The sequence below is a fragment of the Microtus ochrogaster genome, chromosome 22 (assembly GCF_000317375.1).
Source record: "Microtus ochrogaster isolate Prairie Vole_2 chromosome 22, MicOch1.0, whole genome shotgun sequence".
In the NCBI taxonomy this organism is placed as follows: domain Eukaryota; kingdom Metazoa; phylum Chordata; class Mammalia; order Rodentia; family Cricetidae; genus Microtus; species Microtus ochrogaster.
Window position 1 is genome coordinate 6,157,157 of NC_022023.1, and position 24,645 is coordinate 6,181,801.

Consider the following 24,645-nt stretch of genomic DNA (forward strand, 5'->3'; position numbering starts at 1 on the left):
TTCCCGAAACTGAGTCACTTTTCCCTGCCAACACCAAGCATATTTGGGAAAATAAACGCATGGAGCAGGGATTCCGTAGAGGAGGGATGTCCCAGGGTTCGGGTCCGAGGGCTTTGGGGCGAGGAGTCGTGGCTGCGTGTGGAGGAAACCAAGTACAAGATGGCCATATTGTCCAAGGTAGAAGGAACCAGAGGCAGCATCTCATACCAACCTCTTCACTCCATGTAAGAAAAGAGGCCCAGAGCATAAATGTCTTCCCTAAGGATTTGTTCCCAAATCCCGCACACATGGTCCTCTACAGTGAGGTTCTTCGGAACAGCCCGCAGTGCTCAGGCTGCCCTCCTGGGCCCCGAGAGTCTAATATTTCCTGAACTCATGAACCTGTGTTCACCTCGTGGGGCGATGCCGTGTAGCCCTCTGAAACCTGCTATGTGGCTGATGAGGATGCTGGCATCTGTGGACAGAAACTCTCTGTGTGACTGATGAGGATACTGGCATCTGTGGGCAGACTCAGGGGGAACTGGCCGCAGACCCAGACTTCGAAGACTTGGTGAAAAAGAAGGGAGTCAGTTTCTGTGCTGGGGTCAGCAGTTTCTTCTGTTCTGCAAGTTTGTTGTCTCTGAGACTAGAATACTCAACTTCATGGTGCAGTACTACCAGAGAGCCCACTTTCCGCGTGCACGTGTGAGGATGCTACCCCAGAATCTTTGCAGCCTTCTCCTGGGATTAATTTTCCATAAAATTAAGCAATAGAAATAATTATAATTTGAGGGGAGGGTGCTATGTCCACGAAGTTGACCCCATGCCGTAACCTCCTGAATACACAAATTTGAAGGAGGGTGTTATGACCATGGAATAGACCCCATGCCATGACCTGAACACACCAATGTTCTTCATGACCTCTTAGCCTGCCTGTTGCTACTCAAGGTAAATATTTTTTTTAACCAGAAGGTTAAATACAACATTCTGTGATATGTCCAGGGAAGAGGAGGAAAAACTGTTTGTTTTCCATGACATTTTGTCTCCAAGGAAAACCTTAGCAAGGCAGAGCTAGGCAAACAACCCAGAGGGTGTACTCAGCCCCATTCCCACAGCAGAGGGAGAAGTTCCAGTTTGCCTTCTTTGGGTAAATTTATTTCACCTATAATTCTCATCGCTATTTATTTAGTTCCGAAGGGAACTTAGTAACCATCTAACAGAGAAAAGATTTAGTCATCAAATTAATACTTAGGTACCAGGATACCTTGTACACGCCAGAGCTTGGGAATGAATAGGTTCAGTTTCTATCCTGTTCTAAAATAATGGTTTCCTCCCTTCCCCTCCCACCAGTGGGTTTTGTGACCCAAGACAGTTCACTTCGCCTTTAGAAGTCTCAGGAATCCATTGGGAGGAAGCTGAAGGAGGAGATTTCCAAGATCTACGTTTTTAGGATGGAATAGTGGAGCGGGTTCAGTAAGTGGATGCTCTCTGTTCCAGGAGCTTCTCAGAGACCCTCTGTACATCGGTCTGAAACACCGGCGTGTTGGTGGGAAGGCGTACGATGACCTACTGGATGAGTTCATGCAGGCCGTGACGGATAAGTAAGTGGACCTTGGGAGAGGGCTCTTAAGACGTGCCGTGGCCAAAGTCAAGCCTAGTTTTGGAAGAATGGAATTTACAAATAAGGCTGTGGCTCTATCCTTTGGGGTGGATGGTCTGAAAATTTCAGCCTGACACATGCACCTGAAAGTCTGGAAGCCATGTGGGGTGGGCCTGTCTCCAGGATAAGTGCAAGAAAGCACTGGGATGTGGAGGTAGCTAGATTCTGTTGTTCCGGGAGGGATACCCTCTGGGTCCGAACTGCTCGGGATAGTTTGTATGAATACAGACTCTGCTCTTCTGGTGAAAAGACGTTAGCCTCCTAATAAAATGGCTTTGGAAAGCAGCTCGCCATATTCATCTTCACGTGCGCACTTGGTTAGGTCAGGTTAGGAGAAGGTTAAGAGACCAGTACAGCAGACTCCCCAAATCCAAGCCTTCTAGATTTGTGGGAGCTCTTGTCTACTCTGGAGAGCATAATGCTGGCAGCTCCACCCTACTCCCCTGTTTATTCTGCCAGCCACCATGGCCGCCCACACCCACTGGCATGCTACCAGGTTCTAGTGATGCCCTCCACAGGCTGGGCAAGCCAGAGCTTCGGCAATTCGGGGGAACCTATGGACATACTTCATTCTCCCTAGAAAAGAGCTGAAGTCATATTGTGGTTCTTTGACATGGGAAGGGTGCTGCGGAAAAGAGAAAGTTAATAATGGGGTACAGAAAATTAATAATGGGGCACAGGGTGGGAGCAGAAATCTGTTTAAGCCAGAGGGCCAGGGATCAAATTCACACCTGGAGAAGTTCAGGCTTAGAAACACACACTGCATCGCGGGAAGAGAGTCAAGGAAGAGGAAGGTGGGAGAAGAGATAGATGAATCAGGCTCGATCTTTCTCCAGGCAAGAAGGGAGTTGAGTGTGTACTGGGGGGGGGGGGGGGATTGCCACAATGGTGTGCCAAAGGTCTAGGCTGAGGAAGAAGGGAAATGAGGACCTGGAGAAGCGGGAGGTAGGGGAGAGATGAGGAAAGCTGTAGAACTGGCAGACTGACCGCAAGTCCTGGTGAGAACTGAGAACCAGCACCCTGGGGACCAGGCAGGATAAACTGGATGAAGGGGAGCGATGCTCTGAAGGTCACATGTTGACAGTCGAGACCACAGGGGAAACGCACTGCTGGGGTGTGGTCACCAAAGAAGCCCATCCACAAGCTGGATGCATTAACAGAAGGACAGCATCTGGAACAAAGGGGGTGCGCCTCACTTGGTCCTTCCCCTCCCAGACTGTCTCAGGGCCACCTCCGAGTCCAGACCAAACGTGCCTTTAAAGAACAATAGCCCTGACAGTGGAGGGAAAGAAATGCTTGATTTGGCAGTGAGAAGGCTCTGAGGCCACTCTGGATCAAAGAGTAGGATGCAAGCTACTCTTCCAGAAGACTTGTTTCTGTATGTCCAAAGGAGAGCTGAAGGGTTCAGGGCCAACAAAGGCCATTTGGGGCCCAAAGTGAGCATCGTGGTGCACGGAATTCTGATGATGTGTTCTCTGTCCTGGAAGGAGCGCCAGGATATGTTGTTTGGCATTTAGGTGGTGAGAGTATGGATGGATTTAAGCAGCACAGCCTCCTGAATGTGTCTTCCTCCCACTCCATGACTCTGGTCTGGCCTCTTAAGGATGCCATGGAGCTGGCAGGATAGATACTGTCTGGCTCACTTTAATGGAAGAAGAAGCTGAGGCCCTGAGATGACAAGGTCACTGTCGTGGCTCACCAAGTCCTTGGCTCACAAGGTACCCAGGAAGTACCATACAGGAGTGTGAGGTGAACCCAGTGTGCCAACTCCACCCGCAGGCTCTTTCTTTTAAGGCTTTGTGACCTGAGCAAAGGGAATGGCATTGCCTTAGAGAGCCGATTTTTCGCTTCCTGTTTCCGGCACTGATTGCCTGCTTTATGAGTCAGTAGTCAGTCCATGGCTCCCCAAAGAGAAATCTTCCTATCCGTGGGAGAGAAGGTTAAATATGTTGAGATGTAAGAGGCTTTTCAAATCATCATCAAAATCTGTCCACAGCTCCACAGACACACGGGCATCCAGGGGAAACCCTTACGGAAGGGTGTGTGTCAGCCTACAGGAATGTGTCCTGCCGGAGAGGTGATGGACGGGTTGACAGCTCATTGTTTTGACTTTCTAACAAGATAGAACAAATGTTTCTGTCGATACTGTAGGTGGAGAATGAGCTGGTCTCCCCAGGTACCCTTGGGAATGTTCTAGCCCCACGACGGAATGCCTGGCCTGAGGCTGAGTCAGAAGCCCTGAAGCCAAACACACTATATTTTAAGAAAGAACCTTGGGAAATCGTGACTCCTGCCTTCAATGTCCTCATTGCTGCCCAAACATCCTGCCAATAAAAAGCTTCCTCTTTCTGCCTTCCCTGCTAACTGTTGCGTCTGTAGATTCTAGGTGGTAAAAAAGAGAAGTATTGACAAGACCTCACTCTGACTCAATTCCTATCCTGAAGGTAGTTCCTGAGGAAGACACGCCAAAGCAGAGGAACATCCGGTTAAGTCTGTGAAGCACAGGGACCAGGATGTAGCTCAGTTAGTAAAGTGCTTTGCCTGGCACGCTCAGTCGTCCTGGGTTCAATCCCTAGAGCCCACTGGGCATGGCAGCACACAGATGTAACCCCAACTTTTAGGAGGCAGATGAAGCTCAAGGTTCTCCTCAGTAACAAATTCTAGGCCAGCACGGGTTACATGAAACCCTGTCTCAAATAAATAAATAAATGAATATATAAATGAATGAATGAATAAATCTGTGAACCACACTAGAAAGCTGAGTGTGGTTGTCAAACCAGAGGCAGATTGATCTTTCAAGCCCTTGTCTTTCTGTCTTTGCTTCTCTCCTGTGTGGTGGGACCTGAAGCATCGTATCTGGGTACCATGTCCTGGTGGGACAAGTTCTCCTCCACAGTTTTTGTTTATATTTCTTACTTAAGTTACTACCAGGGAATGCTCTGGAAATGGGAGAAAAGCAGAGGAAATAATGGCATAGCTACGTGTATCTCCACGGAAATGTACTGTGTGATATGGAAAGGCATCTTTACCTAGCATTTGCTATATTCCAGCCACTAAGCCAGGCTGATAAGTAATCTGCAAATGTATAAAGACCTCTGCTCTCAGAAGAGCATGGAAACACATGCCTATAAACTCAGAATGCACGAAGATGAGGCAAGAGGATCATGAATTTAAGACCAGCCCGGGCTACATAACGAGACCCTGTAGCAAAACATCCTGACCCTATTCTCCGAACTACTGCGTTCAGAACATTTCATCTGTGTCTGCTGGTGTTTGGATAACCTGACCTGCCGTGCTTTCTTTGGCTCAGTGTCGATGTAAGTCAGTAGTTCAGGAAGAGTGGGTCCTCTGGTGGAAATATAAAAAGTTGTGAGCTCCCAGCTCATAAACATTAAGGTTGAGGGGCTGCTTGCAGCCCCTGAGGCTGAAGGAAGGAAGAAAAGAGAAGGTGACTCCCCACCACTTCCTGAACTGTGCCCGAGTGCTCTGTGAACTTTAGGATTCGGCTGGGATATTGTTGGTAGGTACAGTGAGGAAGGTTAAGTAGAAGGTCTCATTTCTTCTTCTAGCCTGGACTGTTCAGGATTCTGTGTTCAACAGGGAAGATGTTGTGGTGGCATTGTCTTCCCTGAGCAGGTGACAAGGTCTATAGCACATATGAAATACTACACACAATACATCTGGTATCTGTGAGGACTCCGGGATCCAGCCTTCTAATCTCATGAGCATTTACTCCAGCTGGTCCTGCAGCTCTTCTAGCTCAATAGCAAGTCAGAGGCTAATGTAGCCTCCATCTTAATCTCCATGTGTTCAGAATATTTCCAGAGTTAAACCAAGTTTATCCCCCCCCACTTTCTCTCCATGAAATGGAAACTGATTCCTCTAGTGTACAAAACTCTGCTGGATTATGTTCCCTTGGATATATCCAACCCCTCCTTTCCCCACTCCCTATCCACTGCAGAACAGAGCAGAGGATTAAATCAAGTAGGTGTGTAAATGCCGAACTAACCCCCATACCCCAACACACACACACATCTAACTGTTCTTCTGAATCACCAAGGGTGTTTATAAAGAATTCAGAGTCTCTGGGTTGAAACATGAACATGTGTATTTGTAAGCTCTGGTATAAAGTGGTCTAGTTTCACCACTGTTGATGTGATAAAATATCCTGACCAAAAGTAAGATAGAGGATGGGGGGGGGGGAGGAGTTTATTTGGCTTACAGTCTATCATTGAGAGGAAGCCAAGGAAGGAACTCAAGAAACCAGACATTTCACATCCACAGTCAAGAGCAGATAAAGAATAAACTCATGGGTCCTTGCTCAGTTACTGCCCAGCCAGCCTCTTCCACTCTTATACAACCCAGGGCCCCCTGAATAGGGAATAGTCCCACTGACAGTGGGCTGGGTCACAATCAAGACAATTGCCCCACAGACATGCCCACAGGCCAATATGATCTAAACAATCTCACAGCAAAGAGTCTCTTCTCAGGCAATTCTAGGGTCTGGTAAGTCAGCAGCTGAAACCAATCAGTACCTGAGCAAAGAATTATCTGGATTCATATTCACCAAATTGTTAATAGCGATTGCCACAACAGAACGAGATTGCCTGGGAATTTGGCTTACCAAATTACTCATTTTCTCATGCTTATTTACTTATGTACAGATACTTCTTTTGTAACTAAAAAAACAAAACTTTAATTAGGAGTGTCCTAGTGTTTCTATTGCTGTAAAGAGGCAGCATGACCACAGTAACCCTTATAAAGGAAAACATTTAATGGGGTGATGTAGACGGAAACTTCTGTCCTGCCCAGTCCTGTAGCTGTTCTGTCCTAAATAAACACACAAGGGCTTATATTAATTATAAACTGTTTAGCCTATTGCTCAGGCTTATTACTAACTTAAATTAACTCATAATTCTTATCTATGTTTAGCCACGCGGCTTGGTACCTTTTCTCAGCGAGGCACTCTCGTCTCCCTTCCTCTGTGTCTTGCTTGTGACTGCGTCTCTGCCTTTCCTCTTCCCAGAGTTCTCCTAGTCTTACACTTCCTGCCTGGCTACTGGCCAGTCGGTGTTTTATTAAACCAATACAAGTGACAAATCTTTACGGTGTACAAGAGCATTATCCCAAACAGGATGGCTTACAGTTTCAGAGGTTGAGTCCATTATCATCATGGTGGGACATAGCAGAATGTGAGTAGACATGGTGCTGGAGTAGAAGCTGAAAGTCCTTCATCTTACAGGCAACAGGAAGTGAACTGGGTCCCTGGAAATAGGCCTTACCTACTCCAACAAAACCAGACTTCCTAATAGTGCCATTCCCTATGAGCTTATGGGGGCCAATTACATTCAAACTACCACAATGAGCTAAATAGCAATTCTCACCCAGAGCTCATTTCTCAATTTTAAAAAATCTAATTAATAAAAAGTATCTATTTATTCTCTTGGTGCACTGGATACTGGTATAATCTAGATGCCTAAGGCCAGTAAGTAATTCACTTGCTTTAAGTTATTTAACATTGTCAACAACCCTATTAGTCAGCTTTTCATGACTCTGATGAAATTATGAAGATAATAACTCTTAGTTAATAGCTGTGGAGGTTCCAGTTCAACATCAGGAAGATCTACTGCTGTGGGCCTCTGACAGAGACACTGCTGTAGCAGAGAGTTTGTTGTAGAGCACACCATCTGTCCCGTGACCAGAAAGAAGAGATGAGCCATGTCTCATAATTCCCTTGGAGGGAAAGTGCCCCATTTTCTAAGGACCTAAGTGGTGGTTTGAAAGAAAATAGCCCCAAAGGGAATGGGACTGTAGGAGGCTTAGCCTTGTTAGGGTGGGTGTGTAGCCTTTTAGACGAAGTGTGTCACTGTGGGGGTGGGCTTTGAGGTCTCCTATGCTCAAGTTACTCCAAGTGTCACAGACTTCTTCCTGAAGCCTGACTATCAAGATGTAGGACTCTAAGTTTGAGACTACTCAAATTTGAGACTATTGTTGACTACGGGAACTTTTAAAGTTGTACTGAGTGCATTTTTGCATTATGATATAGTTATACGCCTTGGGGGCCCAGGGAGAGGAATGTGGTGGTTTGACAGAAAGTGGTCCCCAAAGGGAGTGACACTATTAGGTGGTGTGACCTTGTTGGAGGAAGTGTGTCCCCGTGGGGACAGACTTTGAGGTCTCTAGACCTCAAACTACTCCCAGTACCACAGACCACTTCCTGTCGCCTGTCTTTCAAGATATAGGACTCTCGGTTCCAGCATCATGTCTGCCTGCATGCTACCATGTCAGACCATGATGACTGTAGACTAAGCCTATGAAAATGTAAGCCACTCTAGTTAAATGTTTCCCTTTGTAGGAGTTGCCGTGGTCATGGTGTGTCTTCACAGCAATAGAAACCCTAACTAAGACAGCCCCCGTCTCCTAATGGTTACCTCCTAGCAGTGTCTGGGGACTAGGCCCTTAATCCGTGGGCAATATTCTTATAAATTCTACGAGGATCTAATAACTAGGTGTGTGACTCTCTTATATCACTAAAATATAAGTCACAGTGAGGGACTGTCCTATCTTTTCCATCTACTGATGTAGCTCACACATCCAAAACAATGCTGACGGTGACATGGGTTATCAGATGAGAGACCTGAGACCCAGGAAGTCAAGGAAACTGCTCGTGGCCACACCCCCACTTAACCGCAGAGCTGAATTACAAACAAAGGTGATCTAACTGCAAAATTCACTTTCTAATGGGATATTTTCTATTGCTGTGCCATCACGTGAAGGAAATGATAGCTAACATTCTCCAGACACTTTCTTAGTAAACCAAAACTGCAAAAGAGAGGGAAATCGTATTATTAAAGCTATTCTACTTAGCTTACTCCTGTTTTCTCTGTCTTGGTCAAGAGCAAAGTTGGTGCCTACCCGTCCTCTCCAGAGGGCACTGTAGAGGGACTAGACGTCAGTTACCAATCTAGACAGTCTCTAGCTTCCAATGGTTGTCGGAATTCCTACAGCCAGTAGCCTTTACGTTACCCGCCCACTTGGGCATGGCCTCTTATACTATTTATGCCCATGTAAAGCGCGCGTGGGGACTCTTTTCTGGCTGCAGGATTTGGTTGCTGTTCCCCATTCTAGCAGAGGATTCTGATTTGTGAGTCTATCCCTAGATAAATAACCCTCTATTATTCTCAATTCTGAGCTAGTGTGGGATTTCTTTTAAGCATCCTTCTTCAAATGGTGAATGAAGCATCCTCTTACTTTACTCAGATGGGTCATCCCATCCTCTCCAGTTTCTCCTTCTTGATGATAGTTGTCACTTGCCCCGTCACTCACCAGAGCTGAGCAATCCCACAGCTCTCCAGCAACTTCAAACCTCAGCCAGCCCAACTCAACCCCAAGGGGACGAAGCACATGTACTCATGCTCCTGTGGTAGTTTTTAAAGCAACATAAGCCAGGGAAACCCTTAGCTTCTGACATCCAGACTACAATGAAAGCTAAGGATTGTGTTTGCATTTTTAAAAGACCGTAGAAAGAGCATTGTTTGGCTCTAAGCTCTTACTGTAGCATTTCAAGATGGTCCTCACACACTGTGTGCTGACCGTCTCCAAATATGGTCTGGTTCTCTGTTTTATCATCAGAGGACATAAGTCTTCATGGAGCCTAGCTAGTTCTCCGTGAGAGGTTCTGACTCTGGGGAAGATCAGTGTATGATTGTATCATGGATTGTATCAGTCCTGAACAGAGAAATACAAATAATGAGAGAGACTTTGTGGAGGATACCCATGGCCTCATGACAACCGGAACACACAGTCTATAAGAAAATGGGATCTCTTATCTGTGGAGTTCCAGGTGGGTGAGAGAAACGGATGGGAGATTTAGGAACAGGACTTTGTGGAATGAGTTGCTGTAACTTAGAGGAGGGGGGGGGGGAAGAGTTCAGGAGTGACCTCTGACCTTTGAGAGGTTGAAAGGTCGGCAGTTAGCCACCACCCTCTTCCTAGATCGAGATTACTGATGTCTTGTGTGATTGTCTAGGAACCGAGACAAAGAGGGAAACTCCGGAGGAAATCCAACTGTTCATGAAGTGTTTTCTGTCTGGCCTGGACTCGCCCCCTCATAATGATGAAGGAGTGGCCACATTATCCTGACATGTTTGCTGGAAATTGTTGCTTCTTGAGACCATCTTGATAGTTGTTGGGATTTCCCCCAATGAGGTCAGCATGTCATGTAAGGAGCCCGCTGGTCTGGTTTCCAGGCAGGCACAAGAGGAGCTTTCCCAGTCTGGGATATGGGAAGTAGAAATTCGCTGGGGTCCTCCCTCACATTCCAGGCTGAAATCTCGTCCCCTAGTTCCTCACCAAATGAAGCCACAGTGACCACAAAATCACCTCCGTTGACCAGCCACCACAGTCAGTCCCGTATTTGAAACCCTACCTTACGCAACACTAGAATCTAGGTCTCTCTTTCTTCTGCCCATTAGCTATGCACAGAAGACAGCTCAGCTCCCAGCCCACTGGATGGTCCTTCGTGTACTTGAAAATGTCCACTGTGCTCATTCCGCTTTGCCTTCTGTTTCTTTAAACTCGGTGAGCCTGCTATCTAATCCGTGATCTCCGGCATCCTTGCCTATGGATTAGTTTCCCTGACATCCTTGTGAAGCCATCCTCTTCAACTCTGCCCCCTCCCCATGACTTTAGAACGGTCACTCCCTCAATGCCTGTGGGTGAACTGGGATGAGACGGCTAATGTCTGCTCCATGGTACCTGAGCACATCTTCACACTTCAGCTGGGCTAGCTCCTGCCCCCTCCCCGACTCTCAGGATCTCCCCCAATCCATCCTACTTCGTTCCGTCCCTCGTCTCTTAGCTTTTACCTCCCCTCCAATCCAGCTCATTTAACTCCTGTGGACACTTCCCATCTCCAAAACAAGTCCATCCTTCAGTCCTTCGTTCCCTGGTGGCTGCCCCAGCACAGGCACTTTGAAGCCAAACATCTTAAAATGTGTTATCATCGGCCTGTGGTCAAATAAGTTTAGAAACTGCTGGGTTAAACCTTTTCCTTCATACATAACTTTTCAAAGTCTTTAATACACATCGCATCTGGCACATGTAGTATCAAGAGCTATCCAGACTTATTTTACTAGGGAAATTTATCTGAGAGCATTTCAAGGGCATTCAGTGTAACGGAATGTGTAAAATGTTTTAAAGACCTAGAGTTTCGTGATTCTGCCAGTTCTAGTTTCTGGAAGGAAAAAAAGAAAAGAAATAATTTTCCAGGGGGTGATGACTGATAGTTTCACTAGGCACTAGGCCAAGGGAGACCTGCACGTGGTTTTCATGGGGAAAGCAGAGCGGAGTCCCTTGGGAATATGAGTGGTACCTTTTCATCCTTGGATTCTGATGCAGGCTAAGCAAACTCACCTGTTCCTTCTGGCTTCCTCGTGTTTATTCAGGCCTGAAAGGGGCCACACGAGGTGTTTTAAAGACTGACAGGCCCCGATCTCTAAAACAGAGATGGTTTGCAGCCTCTGGAACATTCTGCTCTCGCCAACACCCCACTCTGTACCTCTGGCCAGCCTACGAGGGGAAGAGCCTCAGACGGCCCTACCCAGGAAGGCTTGACCCCAACCACGCCCAACTCTGCTGGCCTTTCTTAGGTCTTGTAACCTGTCTTAACAGATGCAGGTCACCATTTACAGCCTGGGGAGAAATCAGACATCGGCCCATCATTCTGTACCTCTAAGAGAGCCCTGGTCCTGTTCAAAGAACGCTTCCCAGATTCACCCCAGAGTGGAGAAGTCTAGGAGTCCCCAATTTGTTGTGGCAGGGCCTCTCCAAGGCAGGATTTTTCTGTAGGAGTGCCAGATGTTTTTCTGTGGCTGCCAGGGCCACAGGGTGAAGAGTTCAAAGGGGCTGATGGGGACAGATAAGCAGGAGCCTCTCTGGTCAGGGTTTCTCTGCCAAGGCAGTAGAAAGGCTGGTGGTGCAAGGGGGGTGTGGGGGAGCCCAGAATAAGGGGCTCTAAGCAGGGCCCAGACTGAAGGAAACTTGGTCGTCCTTTTGAGGTTGCTCCTGAATGATGGCCACATGTTGGTCTGCCCGTGTAAGTACAGAAAGGACCCTAAGACTGACTGTCCTAATTTCCTTGCCATGTGTAACTCCTACTAGGAACTATGTAGGACCCGCGTCTCCTGCCTCCCGCACGCATTTTAAAGAAATGTCTGAGGGAAATGCCCAGATGTCAAATCCAGCCTCAAGCATGAAGTAACCTGTGCCCACTTCTAAATTAGCATTTGAATTTTTTAAAGTTGCTTTTATTCAGCTATATATTTTTCTCTACTCCACTCCCTTCCTCTCCCCTTCTATCATCTCTGGTGGTCCGCATGTTCCTAATTTACTCCAGAGATCTTGTCTTTTTTTACTTCCCATGTAGATTAGATCCATGTATGTCTCTCTTAGGGTCCTCTTTGCTGTCTAGGTTCTCTGGGGTTATGAATTGTAGGCTGGATTTTCTTTGCTTTCTGTCTAAAAGCCACTTATGAGTGAGTACATACGTTATTTGTCTTTCTGGGTCTGGGTTACCTCACTCAGTATGTTTTCTAGATCCATTCACTTGCCCGCAAATTTCAAGATTTCATTAATCCCACCCCCCTGCTGTGTAGTACTCCATTGTGTAAATGCACCTCGTTTTTCTTATCCATTCTTGACTAGAGGGGCATTTTGATTGTTTCCAGGTACTGGCTATGACAAACAATGCTGCTGTGAACATAGTTGAGCACATGTCCTTGTGGTATGATTGAGCATCCTTTGGAAATATACCCAAAAGTGGTATTGCTGGATCCTGAGGTAGCTGTTTCCCAATTTTCTGAGAAATCGCCATCCTGATATCCAAAGTGGCTGTACCAGTTTGCATTCCCACCAGCAATGCAGGAGTGTTCCCTTTACCCCACTTCTTCTCCAGCATAAATTGTCATCAGTATTTTTGACCTTGGCCATTCTTATAAGATGGAATCTAAGAGTTGTTTTGATTTGCATTTCTCTGATGGCTAAGGATGTTGAGCATTTTCTTAAATGTCTTTCAGTCATTTTAGATTCATTTTTTGAGAGTTTTCTTTTTAGGTCTGTACCTCCATGTTTTTACTGGATTATTTGTTCTTTTGATGACCAATTTCTTGAGTTCTTTGTATATTTTGGAGATCAGCCCTCTGTCTGATGTGGGATTGATGAAGATCTTTTCCCATCCCGTAGGCTGCTGTTTTGTCTTGTTGACTGTGTCCTTTGCTTTACAGAAGTGTCTCAGTTTCAGGAGGCGCCACTGATTAATGTTTCTCTCGGTGCTGAGATTTGTTTGGTTGGCTGGTTGGTTTGGTTTGGTTTGTTTTAGTTTTGGTTTTTCAAGATAGGGTTTCTCTGTAGCTTTGAAGCCTGTCCTGGAACTAGCTCTTGTAGATCAGGCTGGTCTTGAACTCACAGAGATCACCTGCCTCTGCCTCCCGAGTGCTGGGATTAAAGGTGTGTACTACTGTCGCCCAGCATTACTGGGGTTATATGTAGGAAGTGGTTCCCTGTGACAATGTCTTCAAGTGTACTTCCCAATTTCTCTTCTGTGAGGTTCAGTGTGGTTGGTTCTATGTTGAGGTCTTTGATCAATTTGAACTTAAGTTTTGTGCATGGCAATAAATATGGATCTATTTTCATTCTCCTACGTGTTGATGTCGTTATGCCAGCACCATTTGCTGAATATGCTTTCATTTTTCCATTTTATATTTTTTGTTTCTTTGTCAAAAATCAGGTGTTCGTAGGTGTGTGGATTGATATCCAGGTCTTCGATTCGGTTCCATTGATCCTCCTGTCTGTTTTTATGCCAATACCAGGCTGTTTTCAGTATTGTAGCTCTGTAGTAGAGTTTGAATTCAGGGATTGTGATGCCTCCAGAAGTTCCTTTACTGTACAGGATGGTTTTGGCTATCCTGGGTCTTTTTGCTTTTCCATATGAAGTTCAATACTATTCTTTCAAGGTCTGTGAAGAATTTTGCTGGGATTTTGATGGGTATTGCATTGAATCTGTAGATTGCCATTTTTACTATTTAACATTTAAATTTATAGTTCAGTAAAAGCCTGTGTTTGACTGTACATGGATGGATTGAGAACTTTGTTTTTCACCTGATCTGTTTAGATTTCCATGTTGAATTTTTGGTTTTGTTCTTAACTAAGTAGTAAATAGTTGAACAAGTAAGGAGATAAATTCACAACATCAAAAACCCACCAATTCTTTCATGTAACTACTCTTTTGCAAAAACCCTGATTGATGATATTGGCTCATCACAGGTTTTACATAATTACAGATAGAGAGAATAATACTGGGTGGATGGATGGATGGATGGACGGACGGACTGACAGATGGCTTGGTGGTTCCTGATTCATATTAGGTTGGTTTGACAGAAGTCATACAGGAGAGGTTAACGGATTAGGATTCAAGACTCCCAGCTCATGATGGAGAGAAAGAACAGACACAATAGGCAAAAAACAGGGTAAAAGTGGAAGAAGTCAGAGACTTGAAGGGGTCAGTGTGTAATCTGTCTGACAGGGGCTGTTCCTGGTCCAGGGAACATCCTCGGGGATGCATGTCCAAAGAAGGGCATGTTTAAGAAGGTTCAGAAGTGCTAGGAACTGTTGGGATATTAGGGCCATGTTTTTTTTTTATTCTATTCCAAGTAGGAATTAATCTGAATTGTGAAGGTTTTGTTCTATATTCCATGGGACCAAGGGGAATTTCTCTTGTAAAATTAAATGAAACATGAAACAGAAACACACTGAAATAAAAAAGCTATTTATAATTTTGCCTTATTGTTTCCTTAGCAAATGAGTGGCGGTATTGCTTCAAGGTCAAGTGTGCGAGTATATATATATATTAGTATGTGATGGAAAAATACACACCCATCATGTGTTTTGTTGTCTAAGCTTCTCAGAATTTTTGCCCCAGGCTAGTTGTGAAACAACACTGGAAGTCTTATGTATAGCAAAATGTCAAGACATTCTGTTCCCTACTCCCAGCCCAAACACTTGCAATTCATAACCTGAACAAAAAAATTCACAGTAAATTTGGGCTTGACAGGCATGACATTATATTTATGAGTGGGTGGTTTTATTTATTATTTCCATTCATAGTGCAATTGTCCTTCAGTATCCAAGGGAGATTTGTTGTGGAACTCCTCATGGGTACCAAAACTGTGGATGGTCAAGTCCTTTATGTAATATAATCTACATACATTGCCCTGTATAATTATTTGTTGTATATTATTTATCATACCATATATATTGTAAATTCTGCATGTAAAATGCTTTATGCTCTTTAGTCTAATAACAGAAAAGCATTTATATATATATTGGATCTTCTTAAACATTTTCAGCAGGGGAGTGGTTGAATCCATGAGTGGAGAATCTACAGATATGAAGGGCTAACATGTTATCAGGCACCTGTGTGTTGGGTAGTGTACAGCGCTGCTTGTTAAAAGAATAGCAAACCATGGACTGCACTGTTGAAAGAAATTATGGAACTACTTTCTACGAGGTAGAAAAATATGGTGATCTATATGTAATTACACACAGAGATAGCAGCATGAAATGCTGATCATCATACCTCATAATGCAAAGGAGCTCAAAGAGAAATATTTCACAGTCCTCTCTCCAGCCGTCCCATCGAGCTACAAACCAGTAAGTCTTCTGAGGTTCCCCCGGAAGCTCAAGGCCAATGCTGTGCACTTTCTGTCACCCAGCCCAGTCCCTTACACCTCAGTCTTCTCCCCTCTTGTAGAGCCCTCTGGAGCTAGCACTGTGGTTGAAAAAGTCTCCTCCATCCCACTACACTGACTGCTTCCTCACCTGACCTGGGTGAAGCTCAGCTTTATCCTCTGAGGTCACTACTTCCCCTACCACCTTCTGTGTTGTTTCTCACACCTGGGGATCTGTGACAACTCCATTTTAAACCAGTTGTGACTAATCCTCTCTCCAAACTCACAGGGAAGGAAAAGAAGTCTGAGGGATGGGTTGAGAGACACAGAGAGGCCCCTAACCATCTCGTCAGTGATTCACACTCCATGAGTGTGGATAAGAACTGCAGCCAGAGGGTCGTGCCGTGGTGGCGCACACCTTCAACCCCAGCACTTGGGAGGCAGAGGCGGGGTGGGGGGGACAGGAGGGGGTCTTTGTGAGTTCAAGGCTAGCCTGGTCTACAAAGCAAGTTGTAGGATAGCCAGGGCTGTTACACAGAGAAACATTGTCTTTAAAAAAAAAAAAAAGAAAGAAAGAAAAGAAAGAATTGCCTCAGAATGAAACTAGGACTTAGCACTTTGCAGTCTAAAAGTCACCTGCTGGCTGCACCTGATAGTGCCATATTTGCTAAATAAAAACTTCGATTTGTATAACTGAAATTCGCTAAGAGACTAAACCTCAAGTGTCTCTTAGTGACCACACACATAAAGATGACCATATATGACAGTAAATATGTCAGCTAGCCTCGTCATGGCAATTATTTCACAATATACACCAAGTTCAAACCATAAATGTTATGTATTTTAATACAGAGTTGTTTTGTTTTGCATCCACCAAGGCTGGTTTCCTAGTTTTCTAGCCTTCTGTAATCACAGCCATCCAGCGAGCTAGCTGAGAATGTAGATTCCCGAGCCTCATCCCACGGGCCTCATCTGTGAGACGGCCCTCCTGATCCACACTTTCATTGAGCTTTCCTAACTGTTCTTCTAATCCCGGAAGGTGCGGAACATCTCTCCCAGGATAACAGTGGCTTCATGGCGTGGCCTTTCTCAGCCTTGACTGTGTCTTGTTGGAGAATAACACGTGCATGTAGAGGAGTGGAATGATTCCAAGCCTCGGGGTCTGGGGAGGGTGACAGCGGGCCTTGGAAGCTTCCAGACCCCAAGTGATTCTATTCACTGTTGCGTTTGGGGTGAGTTTTCTGCTGGGATCTTGGACCCCCAGGTTGCACGGAAGGCAGAACCTATCTCAGCGGTGGACATGGTGGTTTACGGGGAGCCCATTAGATGCAGTGAGGTTGAATGGGTAGACCGTGATGCCCTTGGCCCTACACTGCTCCTACGGTGGGCATGGTGATTTGCGGGGAGCCCATTCGATACAGAGAGGTTGAATGGGTAGACCGTGACACCCTTGGCCCTACACTCTCCATTTGCTTACATCATGAAGCAGGCAAAGGTCTACTTCTGGGAGTTGCTGATCCAGTCTGGTGACAAAAAGAATAGGAGGAAGGAGCCACATTACCCTCAGCTCTTGTCCTGAGCCTCCCCTGTATCCAGTTCTGATAGGATCCGCTCCAGGAGGTAATCACACATTTTTTCCTCTGTCTTTCCCCGCCCTACAGGTTCGGAATCAATTGCCTCATCCAGTTTGAAGACTTTGCCAACGCCAATGCCTTCCGTCTGCTCAACAAATACCGCAACAAGTACTGCATGTTCAACGATGATATCCAAGGTACAGTCACCCACCTAACGAAGTCGCTGGGTAATAATACCTTCTCACAAGGTTCACCCACATGCCAAAAGCTGGGGCGGGAATCTCATCTCATAGCTGGCTTGCTGCCAGAACCTGTTTAAGGAACAATGCTAGTCTTGGAGTCAGCTTCCACTTGGCTGATTCTTAGCTCTGTGACCTTGAACATATCTCTCCACTTGGCTGAGCTTTGGTGTGCATAAGGGCCAAATGGAAATCATTACTACTTCAGAGGTAGATAGGAACTGCATGGTTTCATATTTATAAGAAATTCTTTAGACTACTGTCAATTATTAGCTACCTGAACTTGAAAAATCATTTTTCTGACTGTGGTTTTATAATCTGTTCTGAGATGGCAATAACTACATCAGGAAAGCATTGTAAAGATTTCAAGAGCCGGGACTGGGAGACTGGAAGCTTCCGTGGGTAAATGGCACTTGCTGCCATGCATGAAGACTGAGTTTGGATTCCACACTCACATCAAAAGCCTACTGCACATGCATGCAACTCCAATGTGGCTGACACAGGAGGGTCACTGGGGGTTTCTGGCCTCCAGACCAGCTCCCGTTTCAATGAGAGGCCCTGTTCCCATAAGATAAAGCACAAGTGATGCTCGGTGTCCAACTCTGCTTCTAGGCACTCTGGCACCATGTACACCCCACACACGCATGCGCATACAGCACATATACATGTGCATGCTGAGAGAGAAAGATGGAGAGCTTATACACAGAAAATAGCACTCCATGACATATCAGATCAAAACATCAACCTTCATAAGAATGGCTTTCTCTAGCCATATCTTGCTTGTAGACTTTCCAAACACAAGGTACATTCATCAGAGAGCCATGCCAAGTCCTTCCCTAAGCTTGGCTGGAAGTAATAGGCTTGAAAGGTACTGGCAACAGGAGACACAGAGCATTTCCAGAAGTCATTAGAAAGCATCTTGGGCACCATGTCCCTTGTCACGTGTTCAAGAGTCTTAGAAACCCTACAGGAAGTTGCTTCTTGTTTTGGGGGTGCCTGTATCTGAAGCTGGAACAGGACAGAGGCTTCTCAGCAATGTTCTTATCTGACCCAGGAGTTCTCAGTGAGAATGGTTCATAGGTTTTTGTAAGGCCCGAGGGAAACCTTGATGGCTCCACATATCTTGTTACTTAACAGATGAAGTTTGTGAGCCACGCCCGTTAAACAAACAGTCCGCATCAGATGAAAAGAATGAACTGGTATGAACGGTCTCATGATTGAGTAAAAGTTGGCTGGCGTTCACACATCAGAAATGAGAACAATGAAGACAGCTAGGAGTATACTCGAGAGAACATAAGCCCAGCTTAAAGGTCATTGCTGAACATCTGTGACACACTGACGTTCTGGGAACTTCTCACATTTAATCCTATGAGATATTAGCGTCTGTATCTTCTGGATGAAGAAACCAAGCCACAAAGAGAATAAGTAACTTGTCTACCCAGACAGTGTTCAAATGAAATTTGAGTTCAGGTTTCTGGACTCTAAATTCATAACCACTTACCATACTGCTCCAGGTTTAAAACCACAGAGCCAAGTGCCTCTGTTCTTTTGGTCCACATTAGAGAGTAACAGGAATACAATCAATTCTTTGTATTGATTTGTTGTAAATTGTCAATAGTTATAGCACACTGTTAGAGAACTGAGGCCAAACATTATTTCAGGGCCTGGGGACTCGATGCCCAGAGAAGGGGAAACCCAGAGAGAAAACTCATCTTCTCATACTCTCTCTCCAGCCCCCCCAATACCTAGGCCTGCAGCAGGCATTGGTGGACTGTGCCAGACGCATCCCAATAAGCCACGTACCCTCCAGCTCTGCAGTACAACCCTTCAGTACAGAGAGCTGGCTGGAGGCGAAGAGAATTCTCTCACTACCTGTCGGTCAACTCACAACTCTCAACCAACCTAACGGGCAAATGTGTCTGTGGCCCTGGAGGAAGCACCTGCTGACGAGTTCCCCCGTGATGCCACTCACACATGAGTCAGCAACAGGACGCCCATGGTCAGAGTCCTCTGGGCTGCCAAGTGGAAAACAAGTCCATATGGTCAGCACACCTGGTACACGGGCTCCAGATGCTCAGACAGACAGACTTATAAACATAAACAGGTCACGATAGTCTCGTAAACATGCACAGGAACACAGCAGGGTCCCGCTGTTTATCCACCTCCATCTCCCCCACGCTGATGCCAGAATGGTCCCCTAAGAGGGAAACAATGATTCACTATGCTATCCATCCCTTTGTGAGAAACTTATACTTGAGAAACCCTTTTGCTGAAACACATGGGCTAGGGAGCAAGACCTCTTCCCTGTCCTCCAATCTTCCCTTCAGTTTGTTTGGTTGGTTTTGGAGACAGAGTCTTAAATAGCCAGGAGTGGTCTCAGCCTCCTATCCCTCTTGCCTCTACTTCCCCAGTGCTGGAGGTACAAGGAGTGTGCCACCACGTCCGGATAGTTCCCAGCACCTTCACCTGTGGAATTCTTTTATCCTCCAAGACTCAGCTCAGTGGGTGACCTGCCCAGGGATTGTCTGGTTTGGGTACCCACCCACGCGCTCTCCTCCGTCTGTTCTTACAGCAATCAGTTCTACATCATCATAACAAACAGCTGAGAAACACAGCTTAAAGTAGGCAGGGTTTCTTGTTGCTCACTTGCTGAGAGGTTTCAGTGCATTGCCAGGGCCTGTGATGAGGCTGAGCATCTTGGCAGGAGATGGGGCAGAGCTAGTTGCCTGATAGCAACAGGAAGGAGTGAGAAAAGAGCCAAAGGGTCTCGGGACCAGATATATCCTGAAAATGCACACCCCTGGCAACCATTTCCTCTAACCAGACCCCACTTTCTTATTCGCATCTCTTCCTAACAACACCCTAAAGTTCTGATTCCCTCAATGGACTGACTCATTGGTGAAGTCAGAACCCTCATGATCCAGTCCCCTCTCAATGACGGGATCTACCAGCATAGGCCAAGATTTCAGCACATGCACCGTTGGAGGAAGCATCGTATCCAAACCATTTCACTCTAGATGACTCCAATTGCCTTCTCTGCCTCTCACTAAATGATAAACATCTGGAGTCAGGAACCATGGCTTACTTTTGCTCCCCAGTTCCCAGCACAATGATTGGCACGTCGGATGCATGATACTCACACCATCACACCTCTTCCTGTAGAAATGACTTGCTGGCCCCTGCCTTGCAGCTAGTCACTCTCCTGATCATCATACATATGTCCATGTATGTATGATGCACATGCAAATATATGAAGTGACAAATGCACCTCATAGGTGCTCATACTCAGATGTTAGACATGTATGCAAATATGTATAATTTCATATGCATAAACAATTTTTAAAACTTAATTCATTTGTTTAAGTCCATTGAGTTCTGAGTTCTATCTATAGACTCTCAGACAAAGCCAGCTGGAGAGTTTCTGTTTCTCACCAAAAAAAAAAAAAAAAAAATGGGAGATAAATTTCCTATTCTTTTCTCAGAAATTAAGACAGAGGTCATGAATTGCAGATGTGCCCTAGAACTAATCAAAATGGGAAGAGGTTGTCATGGAGATCCATCCACATCTTCCTTCGAGGGAAGACTTGTTGCCTCAGCTGATGCAGGCAGAGCCTCAGCAGCAGAAAGCCCTTACCCACAGTCCTGCCCTGCCGCAGGCTACCGTCCCCACTCCTGAAGAAATGTGTCTAATCGTTCCATCCCTGATCTGGCCTGAGCACCTAGTGGTCTTAGTTGAGGCTTCACGGGCCACCCTGAGTCTCTAGAGTGTTCTCTGCCTCTGTCTACACAAGCACAAGCTTGGACGGGCACAGTCCACCCCAAAAAGATGTAGGAATAGTCTCAGAATCTGCCTGTGGCCCACATACTGTAAAGACTGGAGCCAGGCGGCCCCCACAAAAATGAGACTAGGTCTATGCTGTCTGCTTAAGCATAAGCCCTGCCTCTTATCCTCAGCGGAGCATGGAGAGATGGCACCACAGTCCTCAGGAGCCCCAGGCTGAGCTTCCTGTGGGCCCCAATGTGTGTGACATCAAGTACCTTATTTGTACTGTCTGAATCATAGACCCCACAGGGCCCACGGGGTTGAATTCCGGAGCCAGAGCACAGAGAGACTTCCTCCTGGTTGTCTCCTCCGTCCTCACCCCAGCTCTGGCCAGTACAAATCTTCCACCCGGGCCAGGCTGGTTCTTGGCGCACAAAGCTGCCCATGCGCTGACTCATTGCTGGCAACCTCTTCAGGAATCTTGGACCAGAGGAGGCTCAGGTGACTTTTGTTGTTTCAGCTGGGAACATCTCTGCTGTTGGGGGAGAAGAGAGAGACGAGAAAGGGCAACGGCCGTGGGGGTAGTTGTGCTGGGGAGAGACTAACTTTGACCTTGGGAAGGAGAGCTTGTAGGACAGAAATCAGGCCCAGAATGCTGCTGACCTAGTGACCTTGGGCCCTGACCTCCACTGCAAGCTAGCCAGGTAATATGACTGGGGGGGACAAGAAACAATGGGCTCATCAACTCCAGAGCATACTGAACCCTACTAAACGTACCTGTGCCTCTAGTCCTCCTACATCTTCAAGGATAGATAGCCTGACAAGATGCCTGTGTGCTATGCCACCCCTTCACAATCATGTTTTTGTTTGAGGTTTTTTGGGTTGTTTTTTTTTGTCCATTTGTTCTTAAGACAGGGTCTTGCTGTGTAGCCCAGGCTAGCCTTGAACTTGACGTGATCTTCCTGCCTCCACTGCCTTCCTACTGCTTGGGATGGCAGAAGCGCATGCCCCTAAGCCTCGTACCCTTTCTCACTTTCAGGCTTCTGCGTCTGTCTCCCTACCCTCACTTGGCTGCTCTGTGGTTCTATCCAGGTAGTATATGTAGCCTTCTTTACCTTTCCTCTGAAATGAACTAGCAACCATGACTAGGAATCAGTAAACATCAGAGCAGCCCGTATGCTTTTCTCAGGCCAGCCCCCACTCCAGTGAGTTGAAACCTCTGCCAGTTCATTGCCAAGTTATCTGCGGCATTACCCACATTGCACTAACTGAGGTGTGTGTGTGTGTGTGTGTGTGTGTGTGTGTGTGGCGTGTACAGGAACAGCCACTCAGCAGCGCTCAGTTTATTGGACCTATTACTAGTATTTATAGAGCGTAAATCGGGCATGAAGAAGAGGTATTAAGATCCAAAGCAGGGTGGTGACAAGGAGGAGAACGTGTGAGCACGATGCTACCGAAGCCTGTTGAAAAAGCCATGGCCACCGTACTTCTCTCCACTTTCCTGTGTGTCCTCTGTTCCTTTCTCAATGTTTTTTTTATTTATTGATGCTGTGTGTATGATGTGTGTGCACACTATCGTACACGTGGGAGATCAGAGAACAACCCGGGGGAGTCAATTCTCGCCTTCGACTGTGGGTCTGGGGAACTGAACTCGGGTCGTTAGGACTGCACATTCTTACAGCACTGAACTCACTGGTCTGTGAATTTTCTACTAGTTCCATGATTCGGCACGTGCTGATTCTTCCAGCTAGAACTTTGCTCCTGACTTGGCTAATTTTGCTTGATACTTAAAGGCACAAGAGTGGTCCCCCTCGGGATGCTACATCCAGGCCATGCCACAGGCACCCAGGTGACCCAGAACTAGGCAATGGCGTTCCACCCCACACAGTGTTCCCCAGAGCTACCAACGGGGCACTTGGCCAAGACACACATAGCTGAAAGATGACCTCCGTGGGTGCAGTTGGCTACAGGTGCCGCCATACGCACAGACAGAAGCACACGAGCGACTGAGCCCCAAAGATTTTTTTTTTTTTTGCCACTAATTTGTCCTGTTTACAGAACAACAATGTCACTGAAAGCCACCAAGGACTCACACGCCCCACCCCACCCCCACCACTACACATCCGAGTCCCAGGCCTTTTCCTGATCTTCCCCACAACAGAGTTCACCACCCCACACCCATCTCATTTCTCCCCAGCACCACAACCTTCCTCCCACCATGTCCTGTGCTCTGAGGCTGCTTACTCCTGGGACCAATCCCCACGCGACCCCACATCTTCCAGCAGCCTGGCAGCTGAGGACCTGGAGAAGCTAAGAAAGGACAATTACTCCCCCCAGGTCCTCGCAGACTATGGCAGGGGAGGCCCGCTCTAGCCTTTGGAACTGATCTGAGAGCAGTCTTCTTACGCTGTTCCCACCCCCCCCCTCAGAGGAACGTGTGGAGGAAACTCGGATAACCTTTGGCGGGACCCTGAATATGAAAGTATATAGATTGAGTATTCAAATCAAACATTTACGGATATCAAATCAATACGAAATTTATTTTTAAAACAATTCTTTGGTGCGCATGTAATTTTTGCCTTTTATTAAAGATGAGTGCAAGTTTTCATGGTAATGAGGCAGGTACAATTAATTTTAAAATCAAATATAAAGGTAAAAATCAAATCACAAGTGAACATTTGACACTGCAGGATATAAGCCAGCTTCAACATTTTTCAGCGTTGAAGTATTTTCGTTTTAAAGCCATCAATACGACTTCATGTACAGATGTAGCACAAAGTGGCGGAAGTGTGTCTAGGGCTGGGCCAGAAATTGTTGGAAATTCTCTCTTACTCCCAAGCCCAAATTCACTGAACAAAGATTTATAAAGCTCAAGGCAACCGCACAAAAAGCAATTTGAAAAACATTCGTTCTAATGTAAAACAACCCAAAGATATACATACTTAGTATTTATAACCTGAGAAATGGCATTATAAAAATATTATATCTTTTTTTTCCATAATTAAACCGTATTTTTCTATAAGAGCAGAAAACTTTGTGGATACAGCAGAGACATTATGATTTGCAACAGACACCAGGCTCAAGCCTGAGCCAGGGCAGCTCAGGCAGGCTTGCTTGGGGTTACACGCTAGGAGCCCTGCCAGGATCACCTCAGACCTGCCATGTGCTTGGCTTTGAACTAACCTTTTGTTATTGTGCGTTCAAAAGCTCTTGACCGCTGATGTTACATCCCACAGTTTAATATTCTGCACTCTAGAGCACCCCAGGACTCTAGAAAAGTCCTTTAAGACACAGCCCTGTTGAAGCGGTCTCAAAGGTCTTGCCAGGGGGCTGGAAAGAGGACACAGCCTCTGCTGAAGTCCTGGCAGCTCCCAGAGAAAAGTCTATTCTGTTGCTCTATCTGTTGCTTTCGACGGCCCCACGTCGGCCCTCGAAGCCTGTGAATGCGAAAACAAAGACAGTGTGGCTGCCGTGGGAAGGGAGTTGCAGTGGAGCACGGCAAAAGTCTGCCTAGCTTTGTAGAAGCCACCCAGTCCTCAGAGACCCACAGATCCACAACCACCTCAGCCAGCCCTTGACCCAGCCCACCCCTCCCCATCCTTCTGGCTGCCAGTTACTGACACTGTCACCCCTTCCTCCTGAAATCCGTTCAACAGAGAATCTGATCCAACTCAGCCAAACGGGACTGTTTAAAGGAATATTCTCA

At 46.2% G+C, this 24,645-nt stretch overlaps 1 protein-coding gene across 1 annotated transcript in view; it reads left to right on the plus strand.

The window, feature by feature from the left end:
* The window catches only part of Me3 (malic enzyme 3), a 155,962-nt gene that overhangs the window by 117,367 nt on the left and 13,950 nt on the right, over window positions 1–24,645 (plus strand). Inside the window, exons 7-8 of the mRNA XM_026784324.1 lie at window positions 1,477–1,580; window positions 17,025–17,134. Of these exons, the coding sequence (XP_026640125.1) occupies window positions 1,477–1,580; window positions 17,025–17,134 (214 nt within the window). The remainder of the gene's footprint in view (window positions 1–1,476; window positions 1,581–17,024; window positions 17,135–24,645) is intronic.